This window comes from Gallus gallus, chromosome 2 (genome assembly GCF_016699485.2).
Source record: "Gallus gallus isolate bGalGal1 chromosome 2, bGalGal1.mat.broiler.GRCg7b, whole genome shotgun sequence".
NCBI classification, from domain to species: domain Eukaryota; kingdom Metazoa; phylum Chordata; class Aves; order Galliformes; family Phasianidae; genus Gallus; species Gallus gallus.
This window is the reverse complement of record NC_052533.1, coordinates 130,774,923-130,801,152: the sequence shown is the minus strand read 5'-3', so window position 1 is coordinate 130,801,152 and position 26,230 is coordinate 130,774,923. Positions and strand designations below refer to the sequence as shown.

The following is a 26,230-nucleotide window of genomic DNA, read 5'->3' as shown; positions in this document are numbered from 1 at the left end:
CTTTATGGCTTCTGGGAAGACACTGATGTTGTAAAACACTGAATTATTATCTGCTTTATTCAGTAAATTGTCTGACAGGAGATGAACCCATAGAATATATTGACTGTGTCTGGTTTCAATTTTATTTTGTCTATAAAAAGTCAAAGCTTCCTATGAACATTATCAGACAAAATAAATAAAGTAAGAGAGATAATTTTTTTAATAAACTTGGAGTAACATGATTTAAGCAGAATACCCCCACAGCATTTGCCAAACCTAATAAAAGTCTTTTGCACCCTACTTATTATTTTTGAATAAGTATCAACTTCTTAAATTCTTCAGGTCATTTTTCAAATCAGTATTGAATTAAATTTCTTTGTACTCCTGACTGCTTTTTGTCTTTGTTAATCATTATGCAATTGGAAGTGAGGTGATATAGAACCTGGAAGTCATCTAGAGTAATTATAAAATATGCTTTCATTGTCTTTGATTCTATGTGTTAATGCATATAATGTAGGAGAGTTCTGAAAACTTTAGAAATTTCTGACCTTTTCCTGTTATGACAACTACTCTTTTGGGAAACTGAAGCATCCAGTTTACCAGTTATCCCAAAACCTTATGCACATTTCAAGGGAAAAGGAAAATGAGAGTGCTTTGCAGTAAAATGTAAAGTTTAAGGAATTAACCCCTGTACTTGGAAACATGTAATGGATGAAATACAAAAAATTAATGACAAAATTGTATCCCTTAGTCACTTTAAATGCAATTTTGGAACAGTATTGAAACATCATTGGGTTTCAAAGGGAATTATAATTAAATAAAAACACATTAATGAAATACTGTTTTTTCTTCCACTAGACTGATGGTTGAGGATAACTTAGAACACCTCTTGTACTTCATTGTTTGAAGTGCAAACTTTTAACATGAAGTATTTGTTACAGTCATCTGAATAGAAAAAAACAAGAATGTTGACAGAGTCAATAGGTGAAGGAAAACAAACACATTTAATAACAGATTTGGGTCTGAAATAAGCAACTTTTGTCCATATAAGTTGATAAACATGGTTTATAGGCAAGGCTGAAAGTATCGTATCACTTCACACAGAGTTAAACAGCAGTATGTGCATAACTTTCCTGTTAACTAAAATGCTTGACTTTCATTACTGAACAATTACTGAATCGACTTGTGAGCAGCAAAACTAATGAGGTTTGTTTCTGTGGAATTTTGTCTCTTATAGAAGTCCCTTTTAATTACTAAAAATCTCCCTGAATTTCTACCAAGTATTTTCTAAGATTTGCTGTGGCAATAGCTTGAGTTCCCTTGTAATCTCCATCAAATCTCTCCCAGATGTCTAAGGATTCCTCAGAGGCAATACGTGTTGAATATCTGCACTTGGCTGACTGGTTTGCTCCTGCTGATAGGCAGCTAGAAAGGGCAGCTGCTAAGCTGCTGCATCTCCCTTGGCCTGTCCATCCCAGCAGCAGTTCTCCTGAAACTTTGATGAACTTCATGTTTGTGAGATGTATATCCCATTCTCAAAACTGTTCCAAAGGCAATTCATAAAAATAGCATACAGGTGTGCATCACAAGTGCACAAGCTTGTTTCCATAAGTCTTCTGGCTGAAGAAAAAAAGATTTTGTGTTTGAAGATAAAATTCAGAACTGTACTTGAGGGCTAAAGACACTGAGGTATACTCAAAAGAGCCTGGTATGATCTTTTTTTACTATCATTTTCTTTGCCAGCCTCTGGGTAGGAATGCAAACTAAAAGTTAATTCATGCTAAATCAGACTGGTCTCTGATTTAGATCTAAGAAAGCTCTGATTACCTGTTTGTTTATTTGTTTGTTTTCCAACATAATAAGTGCTTAATAAAATACAGTACCCATCCTTAGGAGTATTCCTTTCTTCAGAGGTATTTTTTGTGTTCTGCTTACTTCTTTGGTTTTATTTCATAGCAGCAGTTTAATTTAAAAGGAGTGTCTCACGATAAAGAGATGGTAATAAAAATATACATACGTAGTTTTTTCTAATTAGGGCATGTAAAGAGATTTAGTTGAGTATATAGTAACAAAAAAACCATTAGTTGTAAATGGAAATTGGTTCCAAGAATGCTATTCTACAATTTAAAAAAATATTACTTGAGAGATTCGGCAGTATATATGAAACACAAATCATTTTTAGCCTAGTCATTTCTAATCTGATTTTCAATAAAGTAGCTCTTTCTAATGTAGCTAATGCAGAGACTTTTACAATAGCATTTTCTTTTCTTTTCTTTTCTTTTTTTCATTTTTATATTCCTTCTGTTCTCTTTTGCTGCAACTTCATTTCCTCTGGTCAGGAGAGCAAACCACTTAGTGATAGATTTTCATCTTAGCGTAATAACACGTGAAAAAGGAGAAGGAAGTGTAAATGTGAAGAAGAAAAATTATTATTTTCAGAATAATTATAAATGGTGTCTGAAGTTTATATAGAACACATATGGGAACACAGTGTTAAAAAGCCACATGTATTACATCCTGAATAAGCTGTAATTTAAATAAGATAAGACAAATATAACTCAGTAGAACCACAGTTCAAAGCAGGGCCCCCTTCTGCTTACCAGCAGTGGGAAAATGGGAGAAAGAAATTGATGAAAATCTTCTTTTAAAGGGGAGAGCTGTTAAAAATAATAATATGTATTTTCTAGAATAAGAAACCACATAGATATCAGTGTCACATATTTTGACTGGTATATAGACACCTAAGCTCCAGTGAAAAAAAGAACTTCTGACTTCTGGATTTTAGGGAGAAAACTGCCTGCTGAGTAGCCCTGTAGAGTATGTTTTCCCTTCTTCTCAGACAAGCAGCAATAACCATGGGCAAAAGAGGATGTCAGAGACTGGCTGAGGCTGCTCCAGTAGGTCACTGCCAAAGTTGCTGCGACAGGAGTGACCATGTGTGAGAGCCATAGGGCAGAGAGATAAGGTGAGGTGATGGAAAGGGTCAAAAGAACAGATAAGAAATGTTGAAAACTACTCAGCTTCAGGCAAGGTTTATGCAGATGAGGAATAGGCTATTACATTTCAGAAAATATGTACAAAGTCAAATATGCTTGTAAACAAAATCAAAGCAGTAGGTGAGAGACACTGAACCATCATCATGGGAAAGCTTGGGGAGCAGAGCTCAAATTGACAGATTGCTCTGTTCAAAGCAAGATATCAACAGAATAATACAAACAGTATTCAGAGGGACTAAAATGGAAATTCATCTCTTTGAGAAGGAGGATATAGTGAAAGAATGTGCAGGAAAAGAAGTGTGAAATAATAATATCCTTTTGTATTGCAGTTTCAGTCCTCTCTGAGACTTGCCACAGATTCAGTCTCAGTTCTTGCAGACTAAACACTTTGTACATGAGTATCACTTGATGCCCTCTGAGCTAAAGGGCAGCCACGCTTACTCAAAGGCTGAACTCAGCTCAGTGTAGCCAAATGTGACATGTATTCTCAGCCTTTTGTATTAATAAAAACGAAATATCTGCTCAGATAGTCTAGTTAAAAATGACTCCTATGTAGAGTGTTTTTTAATGTAAATTTCTCTGAGAACAACAGAAAAGTCCTTCCTTCAAATATTTTTCCAATCCAGTCATAAACTTTTAAGCTTCTACAGTCTCCCAGTTTAGTAGTTTGCAGTGAAGATATTACCCCTGCATCTTCTCTTAGGGGTAATGCACCTACCGGGGAGGCAGGATTTCATGTCCATGTGCGCCAATTAGTCAAGGCTGGAGCCTGGGCAGTGAAAGAAGAATGCAACAGAGAGAAGGCTGTACTTTCAGATCATACATGAAATTAATTTCTTGCCAGTGTCCCCCACAGACACATCCCCCTGACTTCTAGTCCAAAGGACATCTCTTCATATTACCATTCTTTAACAAACAAGTGCTCTCTAGAAATGTTCACACTTATTCTTGAAAACTGCAATGACTCAGTCAATGGCAGGTTGCATGGTTTAATTTATGATTTGAAACTGAGAGGGAATATTGTCTGTTAATACTATGATGGGCACCGCAGAGAGAAGGTAACTTCCCATAGTGAAAGGTAAGGGAAAATATTTGACATTCATTGCAGTCTAGTCTACTCCAAAAGCATACTTTATTGTTAACTTCTGTCATTTCTTTCATATGTCTGGCACATGCAATTTAGTACCAGAAGGTGAATCTGTATCAAAGCAAGAATATCATTTAGTCATTCATTTAATTTAATCAGGAAATTTTCACAAAGGGTTTCTAAAAACATTCCTGGCATATCAGTATAAGCAAATCAGAACTTTTCCAGCTTCCACTTTTCCTAACACTAGAAATGTGAAAAACCATGAACTAGTAACCTTGAAATAGTTCCTCACAAAAATAGATAACAATTTTAAATAATATGTACTGTTTGAAGAGGACGAAAATGAAACCAGTAGTTCTCAGGTATAAAATAACAGCTTCTAAGGAAGAATAACTTTAATACATAGTATTTTTGTGTGTGTGTGTGTTAATAAAGCTTTTAATTATGGTAAAATATTAATTAGAACATAAGTTTAAAACCTGGAGGATGCACAAAAAATATATATGATTAGGAGTGCAGTTTGAACACTAGTTATATTTTCTCCTTCATTTTTCCGTATTAGAGAATTGTATAGCTTGGAAATGAGATCATCTGAATATATGAAATGCAAGGAGAGTTAGGCACCTTTAATTACATTATCCTCTGCTGTGCTTTGGCTAATCTATACAAATAGATATATATATATTTACAAATATATATTTACAAATATATCTCTTTAAATTAAAGGTTTCAAAGTAATATAACACATATAGATATCTTACGCCACCTCAGCCTGGTAAGATAAAATGAAATTTATAGCAGACAAAATCTTAGGCAATGTGACCCTGAGTAGATCAAGAATGAGGGAAGCAAGTAGTTTAACTGAGGATCACTCATAGAATGGGTCTTGTCCCACATATGCTATATGCAGAAGAGAATTTTAAACCAAATGTTTGACATCTTCAGTGCCAGCACACAATCTCAGCAGAGGAATTGTCAGAACTGTCCTCCATAGCTAATTTCAATTCAGTGTATGATCTAAATAAATGTAACTTAAAAAAAAAAAAAAATCTTTCATAATGTACAATAGAATTTTCATTTGGTTTAATTGTCTTAATGATAATTAGGTATAGCATCATATGAAATGTATCATAGTAATTCTTTATGTCCATTATTGCCATTGAAGAATATACATAGGTCTCTCTGAAAGCAATGCCTCTTATTTATTACCGTGGAAAATATCAAAGATACAAAGAGAGCAATAACAATGCTTGATAGTGCAAATTCTCAGTTACAAAACACTGGTTTTCAACCGTGTCCACCATTAGCTGTGCATTTTTGCCAGCGATGAGCAAGCATGCCATGCTTCTAAAAATCAGCACCACCAAGTGATCCACTGTTGCTGTTCCACCGCTGAAACATGCTGTCCACTGCTTCACTGTGATTACATCCACTGTTTGATCTCCAGAAACTTTCAGCAAGTATCAATGAATGTCACTGGGGAAATTTTTTCCTCACGGAGGAATCCAGTTTCACACTTTTGCTTCATCCGCATTCCTGTGTCAGATGCCTTTTAGTCATACTGCCCCTCGGCTGCCATCTATCAAATGGTGACAAAAAATAATGAGATATTGGTAGGAAGGATCAACCTCTACTGCCATACCACCAGCGTCTTCCTCTGATGTTATGGGCCAACATAATAAAATAGGAGGTATTACTTTTGGAGCAATCCTTATAGAAATTTAGCATCCTACTATTAATATATTGTAATTGGGAAGTGATTTTCAATTGACAACATCCACTGCCCGCAAAAATATCAGTTGAATTACACAATTTTCGTTTACATTAAGTATTGATGGACTCATTTTAGAGACTATCAGACTAGGACACAGAAACTCCATGACCAGTAATTAAAATGTATAGGTAAAATGTGATGGTGATTTTATTATTGTATAAATATTCTATAAATTATGATAATTAAATCCAATTTTTCTACCAACTTTTCTCTAGGGTTTTGGTAGCCCATCAGGTGAACACTGGCTGGGAAATGAATTCATCTTTGCAATTACAAGTCAGAGGCAATATTCTCTAAGAATTGAATTAATGGACTGGGAAGGAAACCGGGCTTATTCACAGTATGACAGGTTTCACATAGGAAATGAAAAGCAAAATTACAGGTAAGAATCTCTTGAAATTCTTTTTTCTCTGCTGTGTGATAAATATTATTCATTTTTTCCTTGTTAAGTATGAGAAAGGATAATAATATGATTTTGATTTTCCTGCAGAGTCAAAAGGATGCTAAAAAATGACATAGAAATCTAATTTCTCATTGATGAAAAATTAGACAAAAACTAAGACATTTGAGAGATAAGGAGTGAACAAACAATTGCATTGTTTGTAAGAGGTGCTAAAAATTTGCAAAAAATTTAACAGACCTAAGAGCATCAGAACTCAAAACTCACTGAATAGGAAAAAAAAAAAAAAAAAAAAAACGAAGAAAGGATTATATTAATAATTGATTTTTTTTTTTTTTGTCTTGGAAATATTAAGACTGAAGCAATGAAGATAGGAAAAGGTACTAAAAAGTACTGTTAGAATATCTGATATTTCCAAACTGAAATTTGGTGAAAAGTGAAGAATAAGAACAGAATGCTGAATATATTTCTGTTTGGAAATAAAACATTGATTCACAAAGGTGGAGGTGGAACACTCACTCTGAGTCATCCTTAGGCAAAGAGTTAAATGAATAAAGAAAATCTCTTAAAACAGATGATAGGAGTATTTCTACAAAACATAAAACCAAAAGTGTAAATGTGTATTGTGTGGACTTTACGCGTTTGAAGATGTTCAAACACAAGAGGAAAAGATGGGAGAAATATTTGTCAAATGAGGAAAAAAATCAAAGGACAGTTACACGTAGCTCTAAAAAATATGATGAAAATTAAAGATGCCAGGAGTATTACTCAGGATGTGAATTAAAATGACTGAATTTGCTGACAGAATTAGTGTCATTTTTGCTTGCATTAGTTCTGCACTGAGCAGCGACGATGTGGACCACTGAGGAATCAGAAGAATGTTTCAGTTTTAACTTCAGTTAAAGCTTATGCTAAGGGAGCATTTTAAGGATACATGTAGGATAATTCCTGTCAAAATAGTGAGAGAACTTCTTGTCTTGTTTTAAAATTCTAGACTGTCTTTCTGGTAATATAGCAGAGAAACCTGGAAATGCTTAGGGTATTTCTGCCTATCTTAAGACCATGTGAAGTGCCCGAAGTAGGGGAAAGGCGAGGATTTCTGGGGAAAGGCAGTGATATTTGTCCCTCTATCAGCCTGGGAACTCTGCTGGGTGCTGTGACCCAAAGCTGCTTCAGGTGTGAACAACCAAGACCAGACATGAGCTTAAGAAACAATCTACAGTTACCTGCATATATTTAATTGTGTATCCCTTTCCTTAAACAGTTTTAGCCTGATCTAACCAGTATTGTTTTCATATGGGCGACTCCAAAGAGCAGGGACTTGGCAATCTATGCCACAAACAAGACCACGTTAGTTTTTTGGGAGAGGAAATCTACCCATACAGATACAAAATAGTAGTGTACCACTTACTATCAAAGCCAAAGAAAAAGCCCTAGTCCAAGATGTAACCTTTGTTCATATTGTCTTTTGTTGACTGTATTAAACTTTCTCTCAAACAAAGGGCCCTTAAAACACCTGGGTGATGAAACCAACACTTGGAGATTTCTTAAATAGATTAAGTTTAACATATTAATGGACAGTAGAGGATCCCTAGAAAAATCATCCTGAATGAATCTAGGTCTCCAGTATGTGTATGGGAACAGGGAAGTATTTAGGAAAGGAAACTCACTAAATTAGAAGAAAGGAAGATTTGGCTATATAAAATATTATATTATTTTATATATAAAATATATAAAATAAATATTATTTTATATATAAAATATATAAAATAAACTGTAGAAAATGATCCATTAAAATACTTCTGATGAACACGAAAAACAAAATATTTCAAAACTGTAGAAATTAAATCAGAAAGGGTGTGCAGGCCTTGATAAGTGTAAGACTGGGTAACATGACTGAATTCTGCTACTCATGTTCAGGTCACATTTCCACAAACACCTGTAGGAATTTCAACTGAGAACAGTGGCTGCAGTTCTGGTTCTTGTTCTTCTTCATATTTTAATTGAAGACTAGAATTTGCTTGATCCAGTCTGTCTGAGGAATGAAGAATCAGTTTCATTAACATTATTCTGGAATAAACAGAGAGGGAATCATGAAGAGATGAAAAACCTCTATCCATCTCTGTTGGACCTTGCTGTTTCAGATGAATTACTCAGTCACTTTTACTCAAACGTATCTGAATATTTAAAGAAAATAAGTAAGTTCCAGAAATAATGAATTGTAAGCCACACGAAAATCTAAATTGTTTTTTAACACTTGACAAATGTACTAGTGCCTAGTCCAGAGCCATATATGTCTAGCAAATATTTTGCAAACAAAGCGTATGTTGGACTTTTCTAGAAATTATTATAAAAATGCATCCTGTGACATAGCAACTCTTTATTTTGCTTGCCAGCATCACTATCTGTGATAGAAGCAGCTCCAGAAGGCAGACCAAATAAAAGCCTGATTATTGAGCCCTAGGCAGCTGGCCACTCCTCAGAGAATGCTTTTTATCCTATATCTAAGGAACTGCTATTTAAATGAACCCTCTGAAGTTGAAAAGCGCAGTTCTCAAACTTCTGCTTTTTCTTTTCTTCACAGTTGTCAGCTGTCAGACATTTGCCATATTTGCTTTCAATACCTCAAGCACAGAGCAGCATACCTTTTTCAGAACTTAACTTACTGTTTGTTTGAAATAATCTTGCCATACAAATTAGATATTCTTTAATTTTGGAAGCCATTAGAATTTTCTGCTTGTGGCCAGCTGTAAATTCTTCTTCTTCAGCACTGTTTGGAAAAGTAAGTGATTGTAGCTTATCCATACTTTACATTGGTTTCAAGAACTACAACTTAACTAAGAAGTGTCAGACAATAAAAACCAACCAACCAAACAAAAAAAACTTCTGAGGTGATGTGGGTAGTAGATAAGTAGAGAAAGGATATTGAAATGAAAGGGAAAGCTCAACAAATTGAGCACTTATGCTATGGCAGTACCTTGTACATTTGGAAGACATGAAAAAATTATAAAAGATCCAGGTCTATCAATTGAGTATAGTAAGTTAAAAAATGATTGCAAATACCACAAAGTGATAAAATGTTTCTATGAAAATATGGAAACTCATTTTCATGCTGTTCTTCCAAAATCCAACCCCAACATTATGCAAAGTTTGATTCACTCTGGATAACTCCCAATTGGTAATTTCAGAAGGGTTCTGTTTTTTCTCTAGGTTGTTTGTATTCTCTTTACTACTTTTTATTAGCTTAAAGAATCTATGATTAAAAAGAATAATGATGAACACATGTATGTTAAAAATATTCTTGTTTCTCTTTTAAAATGAGACAGCTCCAAAAAGGTTTCTGGGAATGTAGAATAAAATGTATTTATCCCAGATGATGGCTGCAAAGAGGAAAGTAGAGCTGAAAATTTGTGTAGTGAAATTATAAATGTATAATGATAAATAATGGAAACTGGAAAACCAGTATTGCACCTCACTTGAAAGTTTCAATAGCCTCAAGGTTTCTTAGTGATTACTTTCCTTTCTAACATCCTTAGATTTCTTACTTTCATGAAAAGATTAAACACAGGGCTGTCTCCAAATACAATGAAAATATTCTTTGACCAGCTCTTTGCGAGCCTTGCACTATGTCAAGTAAAATCACCATACATAAAGAGTCTGATCTTAAAAGCCCACATTTAGTGCATTGTTTCTTAAAAAGTCAAAGGAAGTATTCACAGAAATATAAAAATTTTAATTAAGAGAGTCACCTAGAAATCACATAGCCTCTACTCTTTTCCTGTGTAGACTAGTGCACTATTGATACTCTGTCAACATTGTTTGCTGCTTTTGTGAGCCATAGTTATGTTTGGAGCTGTACACTCTTTTCTGGGTAAAAGTAATCATGTCCTGGGACTCCAGGCACCACGCTTCATAATCCTACATATTAGTTAATGAAAATAGATATATTAATGCTGGATTACAAACAGCAAAAGTTTCAGGCTTCATGCACATCTGTTTTTGCTACTCACAATGTAGGAACAATACTTCCAAGTGAGGCATGGGATGAAGAATGGGGGAAATAACATTTTAAATTAGCCAAATTGTTTGTACCTCAGAATCCTTAGAAATGTTGAATATACTCTCTATGACAATGTATTAGAGTATTTTGTCAATCTGTTATTTAGAAGATCTTCCAATTCCTACAGTGACTCACTACCTCTGTTCTTATTCATGAAGAAACATGATTAGATGATGAGTCATTACCAGGTAGGCATGACTTTGGGATTTCTGAAAGCATAAGTGAGAACTGTGGATGGATAGAGAACATCCCAACTTTTTTGAGTGTATCACTGACTTAAGGTGATAACTTGAAATTAAGGAGAACAACTTTGATTGGAACCAGCATGAGAAAGAGATTAGGAAATATTGAAAAAAAAAAAAAAAGACAGGATAGATGCATTTTTAATGGAATAAACAAGACACAAGTAGACAGGGAAATATCAGTTATATAAAGAAAATTTAGATGTAACATTCCTCAGAGGAAAGAAGTTGATGGAATTTGTTGCAAACAGAATGGGGATTTTCAGTGATGCATTTGCCATCACTAACTTTTTGTTGTGATTTAGTAGTTTGGATAAAGCAGGGAATCAGCCTTATCTGAAATTTTTTTTCTGATCCATCTGCTTAGTTTCCTTGTTATTAGCATCACATTGAACCTTCAATGACCCAGATGGAGAAGACAATAGAGGACACAGATGAAACTTGTAGGTAGCTAAGCAAGAAAAAAACCATAGATTTAATGCCCAGACCCCAGCATTGTTTTGCCAAATATGAAACCAACAGAATAACTCAAAAAATAGTCATGGTGCAAAATTTTGAACCCATAGTAATTTACATGTATTTAGAAGCTTAAAATTCATTTGGCAAATCTGCTTCAGAGGAAATACCCATGCAAAATCATATTAACAGACAGAATGGTATTTGTGGCATGCATGCATTATATGGTTTGAAGATTATGTTTAATATTTTTTTCACCAAACAATTGGACAGTTCTTTATTATTTGCTGTGTTTGAGTGAAGAGAGAAACCATGGACTGCAGCTGCACAGACATGACTGTATCAAATCTTGCCACAACAGATATTCAATGGCCAGCAGGTTGAGGGAGGTGATCCTCCCCTTCTATTCTGCCCTGGTGAGACCACATCCAGAATACTGTGTCCAGTTCCGGACTCCCCGGTTGAAAAGACGAAAGGTCACCTAGAAAGAGTCCAGTGGAGGGCCACAAAGATGATTACAGTCCTGGAGCATCTCCTGTATGAGAAAAGGTTGAGAGACCTGGGACTGTTCACCTTGGAGAAGAGAAGGCTGAGAGGGGTTCTCATAACTTTATATATATGTTTATAAATATGTGAAGTGCAGGAGTAAAATTGATGGAAGGAGGGGCTCTTTTCAGTAACATACAGCAATAGAACAAGGGGCAATGGGCAGAAACTAGAACACCAGTAGTTCCATACTAAAGCAAGAAAGAACTTGTTTGCTGTCAGAGTGACAGTGCACTGGAACACGCTGCCCAGAAAGGTTGTGGAGTCTCCTCCTCTGTAGGTATTCAAGATCCATCTGGATGCCTTCTTGCGTGACTTACTGTGGGAAACCTGCTGTAGCAGGAGCTTGAACTAGACGACCTACAGAGGTCCCTTCCAACTAGTTCAGTTCTGTGATTCTGTAATGCCAAACTGCATTTGTCCATATGAAGTAAAACACCTGATTTCCCAAGAGCTGCAACTTGTAGTAGAACTACCCATGAGGTCTTGCACTAATATAGTTAATTTTCTCAAAACAGAAAGGCAGTGATGGCTACTTTTCCCTAAACTATAACTTAAAAGTGAGAAAGAAAAAATAAATAAATAAATTGGATTTATGTTGATTAATGTGGTGCATGGTAGATATCATGGGAAAATAATTTCATTCACAGAATTTTTATTATTTTATCTGACAGTTAGTTATTCGCAGTTTTCTTTGTGAACTCTTTTTAGACTTAAACAATCCCATGTAAAATGAATGCTGGTATTTACATTTGAGCCCTTTTCATAGAATCATAGAATGGCCTGGGTTGAAAAGGACTACAACGATCATCTACTTTCAACCCTCCTGCTATGTGCAGGGTCACCAACCACTAGACCAGGATGCCCAGAGCCACATCCAGCTTGGCCTTGAATGCCTCCAGGGATGGGGCATCCACAACCTCCTTGGGCAACCTGTTCCAGTGTGTCACCACCCTCTGGGTGAAAAACCTCTTTCTACTATCCAACCTAAACCTCCCCTGTCTTAGTTTAAAACCATTCCCCTTGTCCTATCACTATCCACCCACATAAACAACTGTTCCCTGTCCTTTTTATACATTCCCTTTAAGTACTGGAAGGCCACAATGAGGTCTCCCCAGAGCCTTCTCTTCTCCAAGCTAAACAATCCCAGTTCCCTCAACCTTTCCTCACAGGAGAGGTGCTCCAGCCCTTTGATCGTCTTAGTGGCCCTCCTCTGGACCCACTCCAAGAGCTCCCCATCTTTGCTGTACTGGGGGCCCCAGGCCTGGATGCGGTACTCCAGATGGAGCCTCACAGGAACTGAGTAGAGGGGGACAATCACCTCCCTGTCGCTGCTGGCCACCCCTTTTTTAATGCAGCTCAGAACACAGTTGGCCTTTCAGGCTGCAAGCGCACACTGCTGGCTCATATCCAGCTTCTTGTCTACCAGGAATCCCAAGTCCTTCGCAGGGCTGCTCTCAAGGAGATATTCCCCCAAATTGTATAAATACCTCGGATTGCCCCGACCCAAGTGCAGCACCCTGCACTTGGCCTTACTGATGGTTTACATTAGGTTTTCATGGGCCCACTTCTCCAGCCTGTCGAGGTCCCTCTGGATGGCTTCCCTTACTTCCAATATATCGACTGCACCACTCAGCTTGGTGTTGTCTGCAGACTTGCTGAGGGTGCACTTGATGCTATCATCTATGTCAGTGATTAAGATGTTGAAGAGCGCTGGTCCAAAGACCGACCCCTGAGCGACCCTGCTTGTGACTGGCCTCCACCCTGACACAGAAACATTGATCACAATCCTTTGGCTGTGATGGACAGCTTCTTCTTATACACTTGTTTACAATAATATACTTTTGTATTCCTCATGTTTCAAAATCAGTTGATCAATTTTGTCACTGTTTGCTCTAGAACTCTATAATGCAGTAATATCTAGAATATGTGTGAAAGTCAAAAAAAGTGTCCCCAAAACTCTGAGAAGTTATTTCCTTGAGACTTTAGGAATGTATTGGACTTGCTTTGCAAGGTGTGAACTATAGATTGTACAATAAGCCCTCTTCCAGGACAAAAGCAAAGCCTTCAGTATGAGTTATTCAAAGAATATCTAACATAACAAAGATCTAAACATTTCTGTGTATCCACTTATCCATCTGTGGTCTATTTTCACTATTAGATCTTTCAAGCCACTTCGAAGTTGTTGTTATCTTCAGTCTTGCTTTTCTATATCCCCCTTTTTTCAGCTGGTTAATTTCCAGTTGCCTTCTCCAGGCTGATATATTTTCTTCACCAAAACTGAATACACTTTCAGGGGATTTTTGGTAGGCTCATGATAAGGAGCTTTAAATAATTAAGTTTGACTGTGCTTTTATATTTTTAGAAACTGTCCTTTGGTTTTTCAGGGTATTCAAGCACAGAAGCTTGTTTTCTGACATGTTCCACCAGAGTTATCACTGTGGAACACAGTTGGCATGTCATTATCTCTTTCTCCAGGCTTCTACATTCTGTGTTTTTTTTGTTTTTTTTTTTAAAGCAAAATACATGAGTAAGAATGAAAGTATCATATTTTCCCTTAAAGCTTATCTACAATAAAATAAACACATCAGTTCAAACTTACTTATGGCAAGAAAAAAAACTCCTTTGTAACAATTTATTGGACTTAAACATCATCCTGGATTTAGTGAATTTAAGTGTTAGAACACAAATCAAATGTGGTTTCTTACAGGTGGGCGAGATAAAGATTTCCAGAGCTAGCATTAAAGCTGTTGGACTCGAGAAAACTCAACAGATTGCAGGACCCTAACTAGGACACTTGAATTTCTGTATATGCCTGGGGAGAGTTAAACTCTTTACACTGGGAGAGAAATAAGGCAGAGAGATGCCTTGAGTTAGCCATTAGGAAATTCTGAAAATAGCATCCATTTATACCCACTGATGATTCACAGTTCATGGTCTGAATGTAGCAGACAATGTCCTGTCATACTCACAAAAGAAATGAAAGAGCCTGGATTAAAGCCTTCATTTTCCAGAGAAAATTCAGAGAATAATTATTGTTTCCCAAAAAAGAAGGGCAATCTGTGCTGCAGAGCAACAGACTCTTCACCGAGGCTCTAATATTGTTCAGGAAAGAATTCAGTATTCAGAGGATGAGTAGGTGTGCAGGTCACTCCAGAAGTGATGCCTCCTATTTATTGCCATGTAAAGTACAACAGATACAATGAGCACAATAGCACTCTTTGGTATAGTAAATTCTCAGCTACAAAATACTATTTTGCAACATGGTCACCACCATTAGCCATGCATTTTCGCCATCAATGAGCAAGACCCTGAATGCTGCACTCAAAACAATCTGCACCAGTGGGTGTGTTCTGCTGTCATCTCTGCTGAAACCTACCACCCACTGCCTCATTGTGCTCACATCTACTGTTTGGTCTCCAGAAACATCCAGAGAGAACCTGTGAATGTCAATAGGTGCATTGTAGTCCACATGGAAGGATTCAATTCCACACCTTTTCTTCATCCGCACTTCCATATCAGACACCATTTTGTCACTGTGCCCCTCTGCTGCCATCAGTTGCATGGCAACAAAATGTAATGGATTAGGGGGTAGGTTCCATCTCTGCTGTTAAGTTCCACCAACATCTGTTTCAGACATCATGGGTCAGCATAATTAAGTAAGAGGCATTATTTTCAGAGTGGCCCTCATACATACATATCACTTGTCCATGAGGTGTGAGATGGAACTCTGAGATCATGCTCCCTGCTCCAAAGATTGCATTTCATTTTGAGCTAATAGTCTTTGCTTAAATTATGCAAATATTATATAGTCTTTGCTTAAATTATGCAAATATTATATATTGGAACAAAGTGAAAAAGATCATCCCTGGACTCTGAACACAGTACAAACTGGTTATGGCATTGCTGTGAGAAAAGTTTGTCGTTTTAAACCCTTCTCTTGCTGAGTGAATAGAAACAACTTCTATGTGAGGAGTAACCAACTGTTATATAAAAAGGTAGAGCATAAGAAGCAGCAGTAGATCTACTCAATTATCCATTGAGAGCACCTACAGAAAAAAAAAATAGTAGACTTATGTGTATGAAGATAAGAACATGCAAAACAAGAAAATTGCAGTGCAGTCCCCACTACACTCTAAAATGTATGTAAGTGTTGGCAGAAAAAATACCTACAGAAACTCAGTAGTGATCTTACTATTAGATACTGTAACTCAGTGGGAATTTCATCAGATATTCCTCAACTATCCTACAGGTAGAATATGAATGGGTGCACCTAAGAAAAACTTGCATAACATTTCTGTTGTAATAGCTATTTTTTTCATAAAATCATAAAACCATAACACCAATATAAAACAGATATTCTAATTTTGCTTGTATTATCTTTATGACTAATCTATATTCTTATTGATATATAGTGCTGCTCTCATTTAAGCCTCTGTTGCTTTATGGCATCCTCATATATTTCTATTAAGAATATTAAACAAGTATTTTAGCAAAGTTTATTAAATCTTTATGGCAATGGACTTCACAATCCTCATGGTAAGAATTCTCACTTACCTAATAACTACAACAAAAAGATCTATGTGTTTATTTAATTCACTTCTGCTAAAGTATTCTCAAAGTATTTAAACCTATCAACTTCTGTATTAGTGTAGAAATTAGTGTATTGTAGAAACCAGTAACTTCATGCCTCAGCTGGGCTTTAAGACAAAACAGTCCCTGAATAAAAGGACCTTGTGAAGGTGAGATATATGCCACTCACAAGGAATTTTTTATTTCAAAACAATACATCACAGGATATCCAGACATCTTCAAAAATATATGGCATTTGAATTCAGGCTGTCCATCACAGAGACATATGTAATGTCTTCTGTTAGGTTCTATTTCTAATAAAAAAATAAATAGTGCAATAACTAATTTTAAATGGTATGGTAATTTTCTTATTTGGCGGTTGAGAATGCGCATTGTCATTTTTTCATTCTTTAAATTTACATGGGTCCTGTGTAATGCCATAAATGTTGAACTTTATGCAATGTATAGTGACCACCAGAATATCAATTAGCACAGAGAAAATTTGTGCAGAAAGTCTAAGAGAGATGTGTAAGGACATGTCAAAAGTTATAGACGTTTACAATACCATGGTGTGAACACTTTCATTACTGGTTGTTAATAACTGGTACGCTGATGATTTAGCATTGCAATATAATGAATTGAGTTCAAGGGCACAAACACTATGTTCTCACAGAATGCCTGTGAGAGACATATTCAGAAATAAATGCAGGATGAACAAATATATCAGTAAAATTTACGATTACAGAATCTCTCTCTCTTTAGTGCAGATTCCATGATTGTGGAATTCTCCCTAGTTTTGTCTAGATGTTAGGAAATAGAGCACATTTTAAAGAACCAGAACACAGGTTCAGCTGAAAAGTATCTAGCCTAGACATTGTTCTTGTCATAATTTTAATCAAACCTGAACAAACTGACACTTCCAAATGTTGGGCCGGGTAAGGCTGAAATGTGGTTACAGTGTATGAGATGTGTCTTTAAAGGATCTCAGCTAGACAAATTGTATTATTCCTATGAATGGTCAGGCTTTCTGTAAGAATGAACTGAGTGTTGACCTACGTGAACTGAGTGAACTCTAGGTGTTGACAAGATTCTGAAGAATTTGTTTAGCATTAGTGGCAATATCTCCAGAATAAAAAAAAAAGTTTAAATTTAATTCTCCACAATGAGGAAACAAAGAAAGGTAGAGACTGGAAGACAGTGTTTCTAACAGAGAGATGCATTGCCTGTGCCTGCATTGGTGTTGGTTCTCTCTGCCCACTTTTTGTGCTCAACAGAAGTTGGATAGACCTGTCTACGTGGCACCAAGCCCAAGCTAATATATCCTGCCCTTTAATGGTCTCAGTGTCACACATTGAGACAGTAAAGCTTCCAACCAGGATGGTGTGTGGGCAGAATGAGCTCATGTCTGCTCTTGGACCCAACAGAGTAAGCTTTCATCTGCCTGCAAAAAAACATTTAGGAATTCTTAGAGTGACCCTTATTTAATCTAGTATGCTTGTGGTTAAAGTCTCTGAAGTATGTTACCAACTGCCCAGCAAACCAGATCTAGGTTGTTGGTTTTTGTTTGTTTGTTTTTTTTTTCTTTCCTTTTTTCTTTTATCATTAGCACTTCTAATGGCAAGTGTATCTACAACCTGATTCTGAGAACATTTTCTGCCCCAATTCATTATATGTTCAAGATAATATCAGCAAAGCAATATGCGAATTCACACTTTTCATAAGACAAAAGCTGAGTGTACCTGTGAGGCTTGGAGAGAATTTGGTAAAGAGTTCATCCCAGTTTTCCCAGAGTCGATAGCTGCATTAGCCCTGAAGAGTTTGTTGTTGGTTTCTATGTGTTTTGTTGCGGTTGAGCTTTGGTTGCTTTTTTTCTTGAGGGAGAGGCAAATGGGATTGAAGAGTGTGATTGTCCTCACTAACTGGAAACATACCTGAATTTCCTTTATCTTCCTCTGAAGTGATGGTAATAAATGTGGTATTACACATTATTTATTCCACAGCAGCAATATAGTTGGTGAGTTAGAGCACAAAGTGGAAGCATACACTGTACCTATTGAGCTCCTTATTCACATAAACCTACAAATAGATGTAATTTGAGCATCAGAGCACAGAAGTATTGTGATATCTGACTTTTCGTTTTGATTGGTTTGTTTGCAAAGTTAAAATAAACCTTCTTTATTATCATGAAAGATAACTAACTACAAAGAAAAATGAATTAATATCTAGCGCTGTAGAGAAATCAGTCTGCAGCCTTCGATTTCATCAGATACGAAAGGGTGCTGAATTTTCAGTGTTAAATCAGTTCAAGAACAATTCACAATTCTTAAGCCAAGTGAACCTGCACCATTTCTATTCCGTTTTCTTGTATTTGTACTTTTATTTAATCTTGTAATTTGGTTGCACTGAAGTAAAACCTCTTTGTACCTATCTCAATTCCATTTGAAGCAGAGAAGTTGTTATTCTGAATCACAGCTCTTACAAGGTCATGACCTTGGTTATTAGTGAAAAAAAAAAAAAAAAAAACTAACATGCAAGACATGCCGATCTCTGTTCGCCTGGTCAGTGTGGCACCAGTGAAGAACTTGGATCATAAATGGGTGACAGTCAGTGAAACTTTCACTCATATGTGACTGTTTATCAGCCACAAATAACGCCAAGGGAGTTGAAATATGTTTTAACAGTCTGTTTATATTTTTCTATGGAGGTCTTAGTGCCACATAACTCATTTTGGCATTTTTTAAACTAAATTTTGCATTCAGAAAACCAAGCAAATTGTGAAGCCAATATTTATTTTTCAAGTAACCGTAAGCATTTCACAGAAACTCTCTGTTTATCACTTTTAAAATCTGTTACTTTTTTTTCTGAGCACTTGCCATCAGAATTAAAGTCTAACCTTTGTATGATAACAGAGAAAAAGGCCAGAGAGTGAATGTAGTATATTGTAGGGTAGAGCCACTGAAGATTAAAAGGATCAAGCTGAAGTTGTTGTAAATTATTCAGGCAAGGTGTGGGACATGCTTTATTATATGTTTTCATTCTACACATCTATCACATTTTTAATGCCATAAACCTTTAAGAAAAAAAAAAAAAACACAACATATTATCATACTTGCAGTGTGAATGATCCTATTTGAGTAAGGAAAGCCTTTTACCCTCTTCACCGTCTTTTTCTTCTCTTTCCCCTCCTCCAATTTCTTTATTTTTTATTCAAAGTACAATTAGGCTCTCAAAGTACAATTAAGCTATGCACTTAGGCATATTTTTAAATAAATTTTAAGCACATACTTAGTACTTAGCTCAGTCAGTACCATCAGGGCTCTTGCAGAAGGTCAAGTCATTCTTGCCTCTTTATTGCTGTACAGTCTTTAAGATGACATCAAAATAAAATATGTATATATTATGGTAAGAATGAGAACACAACAATTACACTGTCCTTAATAAAAGCTTACATTGTTTCCCTACTTGGAAATGATTGCATTTCCTGTCATCTCCAGAAAGTAGTTTTTCAACATCCCTCACAGTTTACTGATGTCATTTTACACAGCCACCAAATTAGGCCTATTAATCTAATTAGTAGAAATTCATAAACATTGAAATGGCTTCTACATCAAGACTGAATAAACATATCTAAGTGAATGGAAATCCTGGCGAACATTTTCTTTGAAAATAATGTCCCCAGCTCTGTATTTTCCTGTGGGATTCACTCAGTGCAAAGAACACATCTCTTGACACGAATCCCATCATAAATCTTGTAAATCTCATGCAGAACCCAAAATATTTATTTTAACGTGTTATTCATTTAGTTATTTCTTTAAATTGTAGACAGTTGGCAGCTACAAACTAATTCCATTCCAGCTATATTATAACAATGCTATAGCATGATTTGAGGGGGCCATTAGGTCATTAACAATGGAAAAAGTTCAAAACCAAAATCTACAAATGCCCAAAGGAGAACAATTGTAAAACAGAATTACATTGCCAGAGCATAATAATTTTAAAGTACAAACAATCCGAATAAAATTGATGAAATATTAATTGTAGGCTATTTCCACTTCTGTCAGTAATGATTCTTTTCTGTACAGTAAAGCTCTTCACAAGGAAAAAAAATAGCATAAGTATTTTAAAGATGCCTCCCATAGTTTCAATTAGCTATTGTGCCAGTGGAAACATGGGGGAAAGGTTTATTCAATCTAGATGATGTGTCCAATTCAGTATTTAAATCATTTCTTATGGTGATTACAGATTACACCTTATTTAACAAACAATTTTGGAAAGAAAATTTAGTACAAGTTTCAGCTCTGTAATTCTGTGGTCCAGTTAGTGTTCCTCTCATAGTTTTAGCCAACAGCTTTAGCCATAATATGCAGCCTGAAGGAATATCAGATATGGTTCATGATCAGAATGACAACATTCTATTTTTGTTGTGTAAAAGTATAAATGTTTCCATAGCGTAAATCACAGGACCTGGTCTACTTTCAGAAGATACTTCAATGTCAGAGACTTTTTTTGACCAGGCCATTGTCCCATTTTGTTTTATGCAAAATCTTTGGTATTTGAAGACATTGTCTCAGTACTAGGTTTCAGTTTTACATATTTGTTTTCTGTTCCTCTCTCATTTTTTTCTTACTACCTGCTCTCATTGCTTGCTGAATAGTTTATACTATATACTACTCTTGATCTCCATTTCTCTTGTAGGGCAGGCCTACTTAAGGATTAGTTATCTCACTGCCTGATTTTTGACTTAAGATATTATCATGACCATACAGTTTCGGTGAAATAGTTTAATATTTAAGGAAGGGGACAATATAAAATAAAATATCACATCATTTTCTGCTCTGAAACATAATCCAGACCCTTAGGACGGTGACTTTTTTCAGGTAGACTAAGGCAGGGTAAGATCAACAAGCTTTTGGCTGAATCTCCACATCTGAACAAACAGTAAAGATGAATTTAAAAAATATATGTCCTTTCTCCATTTAGGAAGTTAGTTGTATTTTCTTCTTAATTTTGTGTGTATGTGTGCTTGCTTATATGTATACAAATACATATAAGATCTGTGGTACATGAGAAATTATACATGTACAAAACTTATCCACCTCACTGAAATTTACTTTCTAATGTAAATGGACATTCATCTGAATAAACCTGTTTTGTAGTAATAAGTACAAGTAATAAGTTCTTATTGAAGGCAGTATGAAAATACTGAGACTATGAAGTCACTGAGCGCATGGATACTGCTGTTTTCCTGAAAATGTTAGGGCACTGCGCCTTATAAACTGTATTTTGCAGAAGAATATTTAGGAATTAATAACAAACATTCTCAAATACCTTCTACTTGTGTCATAGCTTTAGGCAAATACTGGGGTAAAAAAGGAAAATGCACTTAGTTATATTTTCTTTTGCATCTCTGTAAATAGAGATAAAAAGCAACCTTTGAATGTCATCTTCACAGTTTTCCTCTTCTGATTGCAAAAAATAGAATGGAGTACAGCAAAGTTTTAATGGGAATAATTAAGTTGTAGACCTGGACCTGTGGTACATAACCTTCTTAGAGCAAAACTGTAGCTTCAGCCATAATTTTCAGCACGCTTTTTACAGGGTAAAACCAAACAAAAGCCAACAGAAACAAAACTACATTAATTGTTTATGTACTTTTAAGTACAATAATATAGGTTAATGTGCCTATACAATTTAAGTATCAAACACCAACATATCTCAATAAGATTTATATATTTTTTGAGATAGGTCTATCTATGAAATTTATAACTTTTGCAGTTACTTATGATTAATTACTTTCAATTAAGTAAACTCTGTGATAAATATTTCACTCTGGCCTACAAATGATATTTTTCAGTGACACTTCAGGGTAACAAGAAGCTAGTATCTCTACAGTAGTCATCAGAGTCAAATTAGCAGTAACAACATGCTGATATATTAAGCTTTGCATTTAAATTTTATCTAAAACAGTTAATTAGGATAATGTACAATGCATGTGTGTGACAGTGGGTAATTAATGTCACCCTCAGTATAACTAAAGCATGGATTTATGAAATTCACTTTTATTAAATATCAGTGTGAGTTTCAACAGAATATATTTATCTATGTGATTTTTAGAACTCAAAGCTTATTTTGGAATAATTATTAAATTTAAATTTTACTGGAATCATGTTGGTCTTTCTGACTGGATTTTCAAGCAGGATTAATCAATTCACAGTTAAATAAAATTTCAAAACAATATCCAATGAACCCAAAGTTTCAATGAGTGGAAAGCAAATTAAAGTAAAAATACACAATCAATAGATGTAAGCAGCAAGAGGTCTGCTTACTTATATAAACCTTAAAAACTTTTCAAACTTCTCTAATATGAGTTCCTCTGTGCTGAAAAATCCCTTTAGGATCAGTTTTGGCATCTCTGCTGCTGCCTTCAGCCAAACCCAGGAAGTGTACTTTAGTTGGGAGAAAAACAGTTTTAAATTTTAAGTTAACCAAATTTCTGTGAACTTGGCTTTCCAAGCCTTGGGCAGATGTCCAGATAAGTTCCAACTTTGTTTGGGTTTTTTTATTATTTATTTATTTTTTAAGAAGTTCACCCATTTTTAGTACTATCAAAACAATTTGTATTATCATCATACTACATGTTATTTCATATTTGAAAATAAAAATAATCTCTATACTTTCTAAATGAACATTGTATTTATTATACAGAGATTAATTATTAAAAAGTTGCAGTTTCTGCCACACTAGGAAATCTTAGTGTTTAATTAGGTGATGGGAGAGTAGCAAGATTTTAACTTTTCATGAATAAAAAAATAATGAATCTAATAACTGAAAAGCTACATTTCGGATTTCCACGGAAGTATATGGTGAATGATTTTGTTTTAGTAAGCATTGTGTTGAAAAACATTTTTAACAGAAAATTGTAGTATTAGATTAATGTATCACTTTTGTGCTGCGTTTGGTGAGAGATTAGAGTAGAGGGAATTAGTTCTGTTCAACACATCATTGTCATAGTAGCCTTTAAATATGCTTCTGTCCTTGCTAGCAGCAAAACTGAGTGTTGCCGTATGTTTTCTCTCCATCACCACCATGTTACTGACATCAGCTGCAAACTTAGCAGCTTATGCTGCCTCAGTGACTGTTTCTGTGGCTTCTGCAGTGTGTATTTCAAGCAGTAGAAGCATATGTTTGCTTGTTCACTGTCCAGAAAAAAGTGTATTTTAAACATTTTCTGTAAGTTGTGACAAAGCACAATTTGTCTGTATACAGTGGTATGGCAGGCTGTCTGCCTTGTGGCAGGAAAAATTTGTCTGGCAGTAAATCTGGATATATTTTAATTATCCCTGCTCACTGTACCTTGTCCCAAGTTATACAGCACTTGAGTCAATTACTAATGAAATTTAATATAAGAAAAGGCAAATTTGTTATATTATTTATTGGCCTGGAAGGCCAACTGTGTTCTGAGCTGCATTAAAAAAGGGGTGGCCAGCAGCGACAGGGAGGTGATTGTCCCCCTCTACTCAGCTCCTGTGAGGCTCCATCTGGAGTACCGCATCCAGGCCTGGGGCCCCCAGTACAGCAAAGATGGGGAGCTCTTGGAGTGGGTCCAGAGGAGGGTCACTAAGACGATCAGAGGGCTGGAGCACCTCTTCTATGAGGAAAGGTTGAGGGAACTGGGATTGATTAGCTTGGAGAAGAGAAGGCTCTGGGGAGACCTCATTGTGGCCTTCCAGTACTTGAAGGGAATGTATAAAAAGGACAGGGAACAGTTGTTTATGTGGGTGGATAGTGATAGGACAAGGGGAATGGTTTTAAACTAAGAAAGGGGAGGTTTAGGTTGGATAGTAGAAAGAGGTTTTTCACCCAGAGGGTGGTGACACACTGGAACAGGTTGCCCAAGGAGGTTGTGGATGCCCCATCCCTGGAGGCATTCAAGGCCAAGCTGGATGTGGCTCTGGGCATCCTGGTCTAGTGGTTGGTGACCCTGCACATAGCAGGAGGGTTGAAAGTAGATGATCGTTGTAGTCCTTTTCAACCCAGGCCATTCTATGATTCTATGATTTCTATATGGTCACATCCAGTACTGCAGAAAAGCCCACTACGTGCCTGCACAGTTTGCTGTGATGTGTAGCTCTGTTACTTTTTCATGGCTCAGTAATTAGCCAACACTAACACCTCAGCCTGCACCATCTGAAATGTCTCCTTTTATCAGTTCCCCTCCTTTGATCTGTGAGGTTTGTATGGCACAAACACAAAGTAGAAGTAGCACTAGCTTTTCAGAGAAGAAACAAGGTTTTTTCTTAATATTATGCAGTCCCATCAAGGGTCTATCTACCCTGTAGTGTTTGATGTCCCATAAGCTGTACTTGAATTCTACAAGAAAAGTGTTCATACACATTTATTGCTGTATTTTGTATTACCTTCCTGTCCTTAAAACTGAAAGATATATGTTCTTGGTCTGGATATATTGAATTAATATTTTCTATGTTATAAACAGCTGGCACATTTCACTTGTCTCAACAGGAGAATGGGCAAGGAGTTGCAGTAATGTCAAGTTTAATCATTGCAACATTGAGTCATTGCTACAGAGCCGCAGAGGAAAAAATACAGAGGTCATCTTGTCTTACACTTTTCTTAAGGAATGGTGGGAGGAAATTATTTACATGTGCTGACTGCAAGAATATTCAGAGCCAAATTAAAAATCTGTTCAAGTTGTCAGAGCTACTTATTTCATTATTTAGGTTTTTGACATTCTACAGAACCATCATGTCTACTGTTTGCAGTTACAAATTCTACTAGAAGTCCAGTAAAGTTAAATAAAGAGTCCATGAATTTACTACTTATACTGTTGCTCAATTTGAACTAAATTTAAGATTTGGAAGAATTCAATATTGCTATTTCTTACATTTACACTGGTGTTTTTCTGCAGTCAGACATCAGCTTTGAAAGTCTTGTTCTTCATGCTGCAGGTGCTTTTAGATCATTCTAGGATGGGCAGCAATAAAGGTGGTGAATTGTTCCTGCAATTTAGATAAATAGATTAGCAGCAGCTCAGAGTTGTGTAATAGTCATGGTGACTGAACTTTATATTGTTTCTTTAATTTCTCTAGTGTATTTTCCATTCTTTAAGAGTAGCTTTTAATTTTCTTTTAAAACTTACTTATCTCATCTGCTGTTAAGTTCCTGTTAGTTAAACAATCCTTATTTGTGATGAAATATTATATTTAATTTTGATTGTTTTTACAAGGAGAATACTTAATGCTGTATTAAAAAGTAAATTAAACATTTTTCTCTGAAAATGTAGGTTATGCTTAAGAAGATTTTTTCTAATAGAAAAAGGATGTAAATGGGTGCCCAGGCAATCTAATTCTAATCTGAAGGTCAAATTCACCAACTATAATGCCTTGCACTCTGCAACTCAGAACAGTTCAAGCTCACAGAAGACTACCTGATCACCCCGGATGGTTCATTCTCTTCAGCAAAGAACCTGTGTTTCCCCTGAATTCACAAATGTACCCAAAGAAATGTTTCTCCTTATCCCTGAGTGAGAGTACTAAATACTGAAAAAGCTGAATACTGACCTAGGCCTCCTAGATAGTTAACACATTTTGTCTAGCTGCATTTTTAACAGGATGTTGGCAGACTTCTCTGTTTCAACCTCAGTCACAGCAGGTTTCCTTTAGAGTGATTATTTATCACATTATTTATCAAGTATTTGAAATACAACTTTATTACGAAAGTTTTTTCTATTCAGAGATAACTGTTACTATTAATGCTTCATGCCATTTTGCAGTATGTCCATAAAGAAAGCATTCTGGGAGCTAATGTATTTTTTATTGAGTTACAAAATGTGTATTAGTGACCAACAAAGCTGCGTGAGACTTACAGACATCCTAGCTATTTCACTGACAGACTGCTCTAAACAAAGAACTTAATGATTTCTAGAGACTCAGGAAAAAATTATAGAAAGAATTATCTGATATTTCAATTCTGGGAGACACTGACCTCTCACTAGTTCAATTAAAAATAAATAAATAAATTGAGGACAAGTGCTCTATAAGCAAATATTGAAACAAAATAGTTTCCTTCACCATTAATAACATTTAACACACAATCTT

General features: G+C 35.7%; 1 protein-coding gene across 1 annotated transcript in view; it reads left to right on the top strand.

Moving 5' to 3' along the window:
- ANGPT1 (angiopoietin 1) overlaps window positions 1-26,230 on the top strand; it is a 165,337-nt gene that overhangs the window by 119,221 nt on the left and 19,886 nt on the right. The window contains exon 7 of the mRNA NM_001199447.4: window positions 6,055-6,221. Coding sequence (NP_001186376.1) covers window positions 6,055-6,221 — 167 coding nt within the window. The remainder of the gene's footprint in view (window positions 1-6,054; window positions 6,222-26,230) is intronic.